The sequence below is a fragment of the Choloepus didactylus genome, chromosome 8 (assembly GCF_015220235.1).
Source record: "Choloepus didactylus isolate mChoDid1 chromosome 8, mChoDid1.pri, whole genome shotgun sequence".
In the NCBI taxonomy this organism is placed as follows: domain Eukaryota; kingdom Metazoa; phylum Chordata; class Mammalia; order Pilosa; family Megalonychidae; genus Choloepus; species Choloepus didactylus.
Genome location: NC_051314.1, coordinates 22,568,948 through 22,582,193, shown reverse-complemented (window position 1 = coordinate 22,582,193; position 13,246 = coordinate 22,568,948). Strand labels below are relative to the sequence as shown.

Here is a 13,246-nt window from a genome sequence, read left to right as displayed (position 1 = left end):
AGGACATTTCGCCCATTGTCTATATTTTTTTCCATCTAGAAGTCTGATTAGACATGTGGTAGACCTTCTTACTGTGTCCTTCCATGACTTTTAAATTATTCCATATCTTCTATCTTTGTCTCTGAAATACATTCTTGATAATTTCTTTAAATCTCTTTCCAATTCAGTAATTCCATTTTTAGCAGTGTCCAATCTATTCAGCCTGCTCATAGGTTTTTACATTTCAATGCTTAGGTTTTTTTATTTCTAGAAGTTTTGTTTGGTTCTTTTTCAAAATTGACTGGTTAATTTTGATAGCCCGTTTTTCTTTACACTTGAATTTTGCTCTTTCTAAGAACTGAGAGTTCCTTTGTTATTGTGAATGAAGAATTGCTGTCTTTCCTGATTTTCACTAAAACATGTATGCAACATTTTAAGGAAACCAAACATTGGAGTTTTTATTGTCTTTGCTAAAAGAGCAGTGTGAGAAAATACTTAATTTCAGTGGGCTTTTTCATGTAATTACTGTTCCTTCTGCCTTTTTTAACATGGTGTGCAGAAATGCAAATCCCCTTATTGATGTGTACATTGCAAGTTTTACAGTCTTAACCGTTTTTTGCCAATGACAATCTGTGTGTTACATTTTCTTTTGTTTTATTTAAACAGAATGCCCATAATGCTACGTAGTTCAAACTGTGTTCTTACAGGAAAAACACCTGCCGAGTTTGCCAAACTGAATGAATGTCCTTTAGATCCAGGTATGTTTGGTTCCTTGAATTTACCTACACCCATCTTTTTTTGCTTTTGTCTTGCTGTTGCTGTTTTTAGGACACATATCCTTAAAAACAATACCAGCCTTTCTGCTTTATGATTAACTTGTTGGTTGAAATTATGTTCACAAAACATCTGGAAATTTGGCTCTAACTTTATTTTATTAGCCTATAATACTAAAAGATGTGCTATTTATACCTCTATTTCAGGTTTAAAACTTTAATACCCCAAGTTTTGATTTATTGGCATGGTTTAACAGCCTTTTCTTTGTGTCTTTGTGCTTTTAGTGCACTTTAAAATTTCAAAGTTATTTCTCTAGCCTGGTCTGAAAAGATTAAAGTGGTTCACTTCAGGCTATTTTAAATTCAGTAAAGCGGCAAAAACCAAAATTTTTTTTGTTTAAGATTTAAAAATTTATATCTCCGTGCCTATTTCTAGACAACTTCTTCCATAAAGTTTCAGGCTTAGCACTTAACATAAAGTTTCTCTTGATTCCTTAACTCTTTTGCATTGATTTATTTTATTTTATAGTTGCTTTAATCTAATTCCTATAAAGTTGCATTGATGTAGAAACCCAGAATGTTTTGGAAAGAATTCAATAAAAATATGTTTTTATTAGACTGTCACAAAATATTGTATAAGTAAAATATGTTGCCTTGTTTTTGTTTATATTTTGCAAGTGAAGTAGAATGAAGTCTTGATTTGTCCTATTCTCAATTGTATACAAATAAATTTGTGATAATGTTGTATAAATTTAGTATGTATTGAATATGTTTTTGGAAACTAAATCTAACAAATCTTATTGTTTTGTAGAAATCTTAGAGAAAATTTCAGTTTATATTGAAGATTTTCAGTTATTTCTGTGCTTAAGAAATCTGAAGACAAATTTGTTTAACATTTTTTTTTATACCTGCTATATATATATATTGAGTGCTGGTGGTACATTGACAAGTTACATTTCCTGTTTCAAGAAGTTTGTGATCATTTGTATAAAATCATGGGCTGACACCATCATGAATCCATAAAACAATATCAACAACCACCTTAGAATTAAGTGACAGCTAGTGCCATGAGGCAGTGGAAGAATGGTCTCGAATTCAGGAGACCGTGCCATTATCGAATCACACTGTTTAAAGAATGGGTGGTGAAGCTTATCTTTCTCCTTTGGGCAGGTGGCTACTTCATTGTTAAAGGAGTAGAGAAAGTTATTCTTATACAAGAGCAGCTGTCTAAGAACAGGATCATTGTGGAGGCGGACAGGAAAGGGGCAGTTGGTGCGTCAGTTACCAGGTATGGAAAGCCAAAGTGGTGTTCTTAAGAAGTATTGATAATTCTGTTAATACTGGCTGGCTCTTTTTTGATGTGGAGGTACCACTTATTTCTGTCTGATAATAGGCAGTATAATATTTAAACTGTTGGCATTCAATTATTGTGTAAGTCTCTAAACATAGAGTATTGACTCAAAAATTTCAGTGATGAAAGTGTAAGGCATAGTTTGAAAGGCCACTGGTTATTTTAAGTTGAATTTTCTATTAATGTATAATATTAAAAAACCTTTTATAAAAGAAAAAATTAAAACCACTCTTCAATTTCTCATGTTCCTTTTCAGCCTTTGGCCATTTACATATAATTCCTCTATCAATATAATCAGAGACTATTTTACACTTAATGTTTAATGAATATATAACATGGCCCTAACATCTTACTAGTGTTTAGACCAGGCTCTTTCATAGAATACTCTTTTTCTACAGCGGCATTCCTTAAATCACTCCTGTAGCTGCTTATCTCTTTTTATCATGTGTTTATTGTCATGTGATTTGAAATTTGGAGGTTTATGAGTTCTGGGAATAAAAAGATCTGTGGCCTAGAGAAGATGTAAGATTTCTCTTTTGACAGACTGTAAGGAACTGATTAGCTCAGAGCTTCTGATCAGAGCTAATCAGTCAGGCAGCTAACAATTCTGGCAATTTGCTGAGCACCTGCTAGGAGCCAGGCAGTGTAGTAGGTACTATCCTTATAATATTTAGTTGTCACCACAACCCTCCAAGGTACTTGGTATTATCTCCTTGTACAGCTGAGGAACAGGCCTTGATCTCAGGGTAGCCAGCACATGGTCCCAGGTCTTTTCCTTTTAAACCTTGGTCTTTATACTGTATACAGCTTTGGAGCCAGGGTGGTTTGGATTTGGATTCCCAAGCTGTTGGACTAGCTATGAGACACTCAGGCAGGAATTACTTGGCTTCTCCAAGCTCAGTTTCCTCATATGTGGTTTGGAGACCACACTTCAATGTAAGTGTTACTGCAGGGAAGAGGAGAGCTAATCAAAGTAAAGTGGGTAACAGTGCACAGAACACAGCAGGAAGTCATATGTGTTACCGTTGTAGTTGAATAAAGCTTTTGAAATGTTTTTAAATTCTCTAGGAATTTTATAACTGAGAGGGATGCCAATAAGAGATTCCTTAGTTTCCTTTAATTGGCATACTGTAACATTTTGGTTTCACTGTATTCCAAGACTGTATGTATGTTTTATTGGATTATTTTAAAAACTCAAGATGTGTAACTTAATTTCTTTGTAGTTTTTTCATTATGTTTTTTTCTTCAAGTATATAAAGTTGGTCCTGAATGTATGCCCAACATGAATGTATGCCCATGAATGTTTGTCAGATGGAAACAAAGTGAAGTAGGTCAAAATGAAATTGTGTTTTTCACCCATAAAACTGCTACCATAGTTTCAAAGCTGAAGAATCATTTCTAGAGTTTTTAGGTGTTCATGGAAGCTAGGCAGGAAGCAGGTGATTGTTTTTTAAAAGTATTTATTAGGTAGATAAAAGGACCGTACTGATGCTTAGTGGTCAGTTGAACCTTACTGATGATCATTGCTATTGCAAGTTAATAGCTTAAAGTTTTCTTCTATAGTTTATTAGCAAAGGAATGATCATCTCTACCACATGAGACTGCAGTTTAACCAACTTGTATTTACTTGTAGCTCTACTCATGAGAAAAAAAGCAGAACCAATATGGCTGTGAAGCAAGGACGATTTTATTTGAGGCATAATACTTTGTCAGAAGATATACCCATTGTAATCATATTTAAGGTAAGTCTGCAGCTCTCTACTGAAAATTATAAAGAATTATTTTCTCTGGTTTATTTTCATATGTAATTTGAAATTTGTAGGATAAGGAATTCTAGGAATGGAAGGCTTTATGGTACAGATAAATTGTTAGTCATATGAAATATTTTAAATTGAAAGTTAGTAAGATCAGTGTTTGGACATTTTTAAAATTGTAATTTATATTTTTAATAGGTACACCATAAAAAATTCCAAAGGTACCAAAGGATATATAGTGATGAATAAGCCATTCCTCCACCTTGTCCTTAACCACACAATTCCCACCTGAAAGACACCACTGTTACTGATTTCTGATTTCTTATTTATGTTTCTAGAGATAGTCCATGGATGTACAAACACAAGAGTATTTAGTAGGTTTTTGTTTTGTTTTTGTTGTTGTTGTTTTGTACTTACATATGTTACACTTCGTGTTGCACTTAGTTTTTGTAATGTACGTCTTGGAGATGGTGTTGTATTAGTACATACAGAGCTACTGCATTCTTTTTGACAAACTGTTCCATTTACGGATGTGTCATATTTATATAACCAGTCCCCCATCAGTGGACATATACATTTCTTGCTATTATAAAACTGCTGTAATATCATGTTACCTGCGGGCAAGGATAGCTATAGGCTACATTCCCAACAGTAAAAATTTCTAGGTCGAAGAGTATGGACCACATTCGTTGTTTTTTTTGATGGATTTCTGGGTTCTGGTGAATTACTACGTAAACACAAATCTTCAGTCTATAACTGGGTTTTTTTTTTTCCCAGCTGTTTGTGAATTGTTGACTTTGAACCCAAAACATATTTTCCCATAGAAATAATGTTTAAATGGTTTTCTCTCCTCAGATAATTGCACAGTGACTCACTTAACTTGCTCTGAAACTTAAATACAATACACATTCTGTGAACAAATTGTAGTATTAATCATTAATTATAGTATTAATCAACATAAATATGGTTGATATTTATTCTGTTACCACATTACTATGTGGTAATAGAATAAATGTTGACAAGTAGTTTAATTGTAACAGAGCTCAGATTATTTGAGGAGATACTAAAGATCATTACTGGGTACTTCAGGTAATTTTAGAGGTTGTTAATACACATCATTATTCAATTTCTCTTCAGAGATAGATGTTTCTGTCAACACTTGTTATGACAGTGGAAATGTTTTTTGGGTCACAATGAGAGAAAACAAAGGAAGAGATCTTTGAGGTAGGATTAACTAAGTTGGTTAAAAAGGAAACATGTAGTTTGGGCATAAGCCTCAGAGGAGTCAGAAAGAAGGGGTTGGACCTGTACTGTTAAAGTTGTGACCAGGTGGCTGTTGTGGTTTGCTGAAGCTGCCGCAGTGCAATATACCAGAAATGGATTGGCTTCTACAATGGGGGTTTATTAGTTCACAAATTTACAGTTCTAAGGTCATGAAAATTTCCCAATTAAGGCATCAAGAGGTATATACCTTCTGTGAGGAAAGTGGACAGCATCCAGGGTTCCTCTTTTACCTGGGAAGGCACACGGTTGGCTCTGCATAATGTTCTCTCCCAGGTTTAGCTTATGGTTTCAGTGGCTTTCTCCAGAATGTCTTTGGACTTCTGTCTCAGTTCCTGTGGGTCCTTGCTTGCTTCCCCTGGGGGCAAACTCTGGATTATATATCTTAGCCTCTCTGTTAGCCTCTCTCCAAAATGTTTCTCTCAGCTTCTCTTTAAGTGTTTCTGGGTTCTCACTTAGCTTCTTTGGACGAAATTCTGGGCTTCATCTCTTAGATTAGCATCTCCAAACGTCCTTCTGTCTGCATCTCCAAGCGTTTGGGTCTGGGTCAGTTCTGAGCGCTCTCTCTCTCTCTGAGCTCTCATAAGGACTCCAGTAAACTAAGACCCACCTTGAGTGAGCAGGGCCACATCTCCATGGAAATAATTGATTCAAAAGTTCCCACCCACAACTGGGTGGGTCACATCTCCATGGAAACAACCTAATCAGAAGATCTCAGCCACAATAGGTCTACCCCCCACAAGAGTGGATTAAAAGAACATAGACTTTTATGGGTTACGTAACAGTTTCAAACCAGCACAGTGGCAGAGTGTAAGACTAGGGGAGGAAGGCTGGTTGCTCACAGGTATTGAAGGTTGACAGGTCAGGCCCTTTAACTCAGGAAATGTCCATGTTCTAAATGCAATTGGGTGAAGGAGGCTGTAGGAATTTTTTAATGTTTAATATAACCAAATGTTTTGTGTTTTTAAAAATTTTTATTCTATTTGCAAACTCTTCATAGCTATCAAACATACACTTCCCCTACCTTACTCCCCCCAAACCCCTGATAACTTCTAAACTGCTTTCTGTCTCTGGATTTGTTATTTCTAGACATGTCTTATAAATGACATCATACAATGTTTGTCCTTGTGTGTCTTGCTTATTTCACTGAGCATTATGTTTTCAAGGTTCTTCATTGTTGCAGAACCTTGAAACCAGAATTTCATTCTTTTTTATGGCCAAATAATATTCCATTGTGTTTATGTACCACCTAGTTGATGGGTACTTGGGTTGTTTCCACCTTTTGGCTATTGTGAATAATGCTGCTATAAACATTGGTGTACAAGTATTTGTTTGAGACACTATTTTCACTATCTTTGGGTATATATCTAGCAGTGGAATTGCCAAGTCTATGGTACTTCAATATTTAACTTTTTGAGGAACAGTCATATTGCTTTCCACCAAATGGCTGCACCATTTTACATTCCCACCAAAACTGCACTGGAGTTCTAATTTCTCCGCATTCTCTCCGACGCTTTTTATTTTCTGTTTTGTTTGGTTGTGGTTTTTTTTTTTTAATTTAATAATAGCCCTCTTTGTAGATGCGAAGTGGTATCTCATTTGAGTTTGATTTGCATTTTCCTAGTGGGCTTTGAATATGTTTTCATATGCTTATTGGCCATTTGCAAATCTTTTTTTTGGAAAATTGTTTGTTGAAATCCTTAGCCCATTTTTAAATTGATTTGTTTGTATTTTTGTTGTTGTGCTGTAAAAGTTCTTTATATATACTGTATATTAAGCCCTTATCTGATATATGGTTTGCAACTATTTTCTCCCATTCTGTAGATTGTCTTTTCATTTTCTTGATAATGTCTTTTGACAGAGGTTTTTAATTTTGATGACATTGTATTTGTCTGTTGTTTCTTTTGTTGCTCGTGTTTTTGGTGTCATGTCTAAGAATCCATTACTGGGTCCCAGGTCTTGAAAATTTGCCCCTCTCTTATTGTCTAACAGTTTTATAGTTTTTAGGTCTTACATTTAGGTCCTTGATCAATTTTAAGTTTTGTATATAGTGTGAAATAGGACTCTCACTTCCTTCTTCTGCATGTGGATGTCCAGTTTTCTGAGCACCATTTGTTGAAAAGACGATTCTTTCCCCATTGTATGTACACAGCACCCTTGTTGAAAATCGGTTGGCTATAGATGCGTGAGTCTATTTCAGGACTTTCAATTGTGTTCCATTGGTCTGTGTGTTCATCTTTATGCCAGTACCACACAGTTTTGATTACTGTAGTTTTGTATACAATTTAAAATCAGGAAGTTTGAGTCCTCCAGCTTTATTCTTTTTAATGTGTTTTTGAGTTCTATATATGATATGGTACCGTTTATTTCCTTTTTAGAATAGTAATGATGATGATTATAATCATAATAGCAATACCATCATATCAGGGGGCCCAGAAAGACTTCTTAAATATACTTTTTATCACTTTTCTTCAAGGTTTACATTTTTTCAAACACAGAATTAATTTTGGATTTTTTTTGTACTGATCCTGCAGTGCCCAATGCAGTTCTTTTGTACACAGTAATAATGTTCAGTGACTAAAGAGAATTTTATCTAACTTTATAGAATTATATCTCCAGTAGAGGGCAGTATGTTCCCATACATCAAAAAAGGCTTTTTCAGAAGCTTTGAATGTATGAAGATGCACAGAAACACTTTCCTTACATCAGAAATTATAAGTTTTAATATGCACATGCATGTAAACTTTTATCACTCAAGTAGAAAATGTGTAATTAGACACACATACATTAAAATTTTAAAAACCTTTCTTAAATTCTTTTTCACCTAGTTGTAAAAATTTGATAAGACACAGCTGCTTCTGTTAAACTTATGTAATATTTGCATTGTAAGTATATACATATATTTAGCTGACAAATCTTTTTCGAGAATGCAGCTATAAATGAACATTATAATATTTTATGTAACCAGTAATTGAGATTTCAAACTCTTCCCTTTCTTTTTCCAGTTATAAATCGGTCTTTGCCTTGTAAAAATTTAGAAAGCCATTAAGAAGTATAACTACATTTTTGATTGTATTTTTCCAGACCTTTTTCCTGTGCTTTTATAATGTTTATATATAATAGTTCTATTATTTTTTCCACTTAACAGGAATTGTGAATAGCTTTCTGCATCTGCAAATTTGAATCAACATAATTTGTTTTAGTGGGTATTTATGGAAATTGTATGAAAGTAGTATAATTTATTTAACCAATTCCCTGTATTTGGACATTCAGGGATCATTTTTTTTCCCCAAGTTTTCACTCAAATTCACAACTCGGGGATGACAACCCTTGTACATACATGTTCATGCACAATGCTGATTATTTTGTGAGATTTAATTCTTGGGAGTTAAAAAGGGGTACATACTGCCAAATTTCCCTTCTGAAATATCAGTTATACTCAGTAGTGTATAAGAATCAAAATAAATAATTTTAAATTTTCAGTTCAAATATGTTGGTCACACATATAGTATTTGTGTGTGGGGTGTGTGAAGGGAACTTGTTTGGTGATTACTGTTTGGACCTTTATATCTGGGAGACAGCACAGAATATTGGATATCTTATAATCACACAGATCTAGGTTGAATCCCAGCTTTTGTACTTATTTGCAAAGTGACCTTGGGCAAATTTCCCAAGGTCTTTGAGTCCTGGGTAACTCATCTATAAAAAGAGAATTTCAACTACGATGGTTGTTGTGAAGAGTAAATGAGATAATGTATTTTGTTTTTTAAAGTAGAGTGCCTGGTAATAAGTAGGATGCTATTCTCTTTCCCTAGTTCTCTTTACTCATTTAATGCCAGAAGCTCAGGATAATAAACCAGGATACCAGAGAAGTCACATCATTTCTCTTTTTGTGTTGTGTGGCCCAAACACAGACCTTGACAGTCATTAGGACTTGATGGTTGTTGATTGTAACCAACAATTGGCTGAAAGTGACAGAATCAGCAGGGTTTCCAGATTCCATGCTGGGTCTGAATATGACAAATACAGCTTTTAAGGCAAGTTCAGCCTTATTTATGGACTTCATTCACTACAAAGGTTCTCCTGCCCATGAATCTTCCCTCTTTTACATTTTGTATTCCCTAGTATTCAGTAGTTGCACTATGGTGGCATCTGTAATCCGAATGTTTTTGAGGAATTAAGGATCAAATTTCAAGGGTACTGACCACAGTTTCTTGGAGACCAACTTATATGGAAATTTTTGATCTTTAAAGAGAAACAGTTACAAAGTTAAAGAAGGCCATCACAGTTTATTATCTACCAGGACTGCCCTTAGTAATGATAGATTAATTTTAGTTTACTTTTAAAGAATAATTAAGAGATTTGTGAATATTAGGTATTTAAGAGCTTATCCCCTTGCCCTCTTTGACATACTATATTTCAGCATATCACCATTGTTGTGTGTATCATTCTTTACGGCTCATTAGTATTCTCCTTTCTTTCTGTCTTTAAACTCACACTTTTAGTCACACTTAGTGGAGATCCAAGGAAAAGACTTCTAGCCACTTTTTAAAGAACACCTCCTCTTATTTTTGTTCAGTGTTACTGCCGATTGCCAGACTGTGGGAGACCTGCTGATATTATCCCTACTATATTTTCATAAGATTATAATACAACATTTACTTTGGACCTATTAGGTGAAATATTTTCAGATATCTGGAGTACAGAGAGTTCCATATAAAGCTAGTTTTCAAATGTTTAGATTCTGTCTGTAAAGTAAAATGATTGGGCATTGTGCTGTCGTTTCCATAGCAATATGTCATTTCTTTGTAGCTGTGACTACTGAAAGCTAAATAGTCATAAAGTCAGAGTTTGGTCTTTGGAGCTGGAGCACTTTCGATGACAACCTGACAACCACTACTGTATTTCAGTGATCCGAAGTAGGAAGAGTTTAGTCCTTTCAGAGCAAAGCTTTGGCAGTGATCATGTTTTCAGCACATATGGTGTCATTTGCCATGTGCTTGGCATATCTTTGCTTCAAAACTTAGAAATATTTGGATTGCCTAAGCTGTCTTTTTAGATCCATGTTAGGCTGTTCCAAAATTTTATGCAATTAAAAAATTGCTACTTAGATTCAGCAAGGATAACTTGAAGTAGCAATCCATGTGTCAGATGAGGAAGGACTGTTTCATTATTATTAAACACCAAAATAGGCAATCAAATTTATGGTCTTTTCACTTGGAAATTTTTAAATAAAAATTATTTGTTAAAATAAGCTAGGTGGGCTTCAGTTTGGGTAATGTAGGTATTAACATGCCTGAAGAAAGGAGGCTGATTCAGAAAACTACTGCACATTTCAGCTGTAGGACTCGATTTCTGTCTCTGTTGGGCCGTTGTCTGCTGTATCATTTTGCATTCTTGGTTTGGTATTCACCAAATATAGACCTCTTTTAGTACAAGGGACTTCCTCTGGGAAGTTAAAAAGCTCTATACTAAAAATGTTACAGAAAGGGGATTGGACCTTCTGTAAATTAGTTGCTTTAGTAAGTTTTTATTATATTTTCATTCCACTGAAACCCATATAACATTGTTTTGAGAGATTGACAAGAAAAATTAACTTGAACTCTAATTAACTGATACTTGTGACTAGGGACTTGGAGACCAGGGAGAAAGTGTCGGTAGTTCTACATGCATGCCATCACCATTAGAGTAGATGCAATTCAGTGTGTTTGACCCAAGAATAATCCAGTTTTGTGTGTGTGTGGTTTAAAGATGAGGGTGGATAATTTTTTAGGATTGCTGTTTTTCAATCCATGAAACACTGTTTTAGTGAATTTCTGTAATTTTTATATGGTGCACTTTATTTCTTGAATCTATTTGAATATATGCAGTGCATCAAATTAGAAATAAAAAGACTGAAAATTGAAGTACAGAAAAGGAGTTTGTGTCCTCTGAATTTCTTTACTTGTTCCCTTAACAGAGCGAGTGATTAAAGAGAGAGGGCAAGCAAGAATCTACAGTGCCTTTTATGACTGAGTCTCCCAGTCATACACTGTCACTCTGCTTTTTTTGTGTAGAAGTGAATTGTTAAGTTCGGCCCACAATCAAGGGGAGGGGCTTTTTGAATTTGTGGGTATGTTTTAAACCACCACAGTTGGCCTAAAAGGAAGCATAGCATATAGTTAGCTTTCCCCCAAGGATTCAAACTTTTCAGTATGTTTACTTCAGATCCTGAAGTGTCCAAATTGGATTTACTGATTTTGGACCACTGAAATCCAAATGAAGAATCATGGAATTTTGAGCTGGAAGGAATCTGGCTTGCCCTCATGGCACACAAACAAAAATGCTGAGGTAAAGGAGGTCACGTGACAGCACTGTGCCTGTTGTCGGCCTTAGGTTCAGACAGACAACTTGATCTCTTGACTTTGGGGTCAGTACTTTTCTGTTGTGCTCAGAGCAATGTCCTTGGTGTTCTGTGTTTGGAACTTGCGGTTCGATCTTCTCTCTAGTCTGAGAACTAGACCATCACAGTCTAACTAGACAGTTATCCTCTGGTTCTGTTTTCTCTGTATAGTCAAGGGAAGAATTTTAACGCTACCATAACTTTCCCCCTAACTTCTAAGAAGCAGGTTATTACTCTGCCAAGAGAGGTTTAGTGAGATTATGGTTTATTTCTTGATGTGGTAGAATTCCAGGCAAATGTGTGAAGGAGTGGGCCTTAGTACCATATGGAATCTACAAAGACCTGCAGTGCTGGCTGCCAACCTTGAAACACTTAAGATAAGTACTTGAGTTTCTTAAACTTGTTAAATGTGTTCTTAGTTTTTAGAAATCTCTTTTAAAACTCGCATAAAGCATTGCATGATATCTTTAGGTTAGTGAGGCGAAACATTCCTAAGGAGAAATTCTTTTAGCCTGAATATGCATGGTGTGACAGTTCTCAAAAAAATTAATCTCATGATGCAGGTAATTGGGGTTTTCCTCTTTGTTTTCAGCAGTGCATGTTTTTGGATTTACTACTCTTTAACTGTTTTCTTTTTCTTTCACTTTGCCTTTTAATTGTGACCAGTCATCTCCACTGACCTCCTTACCTCCTTTTTTCAAGATGAATCTCTCTGGATACTTAAAATCTTTAAAAGATAGGACACATGCAAAAAGTACTCAAGTGTGTGTGTTTTCCTCTCCCTAATCATAATTTCTGTTTCAGGTTTTTTTTTCTTTTTGCAGCTTGGGCGATGGCTGCCAATGCCAGATGGCACCGTTTCTGAGAGAAGAGCCTAGCTTTTGCTTAGAAGTAATACCCACAAACAATGCCAAATTAGCATAAGCAAATGTCAGTGAGTTAACACAAAGCCAACACTCTTTCTGCCTTTTCTTCCTTCCTAGGCCATGGGTGTTGAGAGTGACCAGGAAATTGTGCAAATGATTGGAACAGAGGAGCACGTGATGGCTGCATTTGGGCCTAGTTTGGAAGAGTGCCAGAAAGCTCATATTTTCACACAGATGCAGGTGTGTCTTTTCATATTGTCTTTTTCTGTGAAATAGAATTAGAGATTTAAGGCTCCTTATTGATAAAGCATCAGAATATAATCACTCTAGGAGGTTATTAGTTGGAAGGCGTGTTGGGGAGATGGGAAAGGTGACTCATTTATTTTGGAATTGGTGAAAGGAGTTTACCTAGACAAATTATCAGCCTGTGGTGTCAACTTAGGAGGAGGGTATGTGGCCAACAGGCTTTTGTTTGTTGTTATATTAAGTACTAGTTTTTTTTTCCTTATTTACCTGAGCAATGGTATTTTTTACATCTCTTTTCATTCCCTTATTCCAGTGGCTTTGGGTATCCAGTTGTGTGTGATAACTATTGCTTTTCCTGAATTCCCAGGGTTACTTCAGGCAGCAAGAAAGGACCAAGAGCAGCCTCTTTTACCACTACATAGCCTTCACGTGCTTGAGCAGCCCAGGTCAGAACCTGAGAATTTTAGGACAAGACCCAAAGATGAAGATGGGGAGCTATGTATACCCAAACTGTAAAAAAAATAATTACACTCCCCTTCCCGTGTGGGAGGGAACTCTAACAGCCATACTTAGGAGTTTTAGGCCCACATTTGTAGCATGCTTTGCTAAGTGTA

At 35.5% G+C, this 13,246-nt stretch overlaps 1 protein-coding gene across 1 annotated transcript in view; it reads left to right on the top strand.

The window, feature by feature from the left end:
- The window catches only part of POLR3B (RNA polymerase III subunit B), a 161,656-nt gene that overhangs the window by 20,544 nt on the left and 127,866 nt on the right, over positions 1-13,246 (top strand). Inside the window, exons 7-10 of the mRNA XM_037846769.1 lie at positions 646-737; positions 1,923-2,040; positions 3,737-3,845; positions 12,504-12,626. Coding sequence (XP_037702697.1) covers positions 646-737; positions 1,923-2,040; positions 3,737-3,845; positions 12,504-12,626 — 442 coding nt within the window. The remainder of the gene's footprint in view (positions 1-645; positions 738-1,922; positions 2,041-3,736; positions 3,846-12,503; positions 12,627-13,246) is intronic.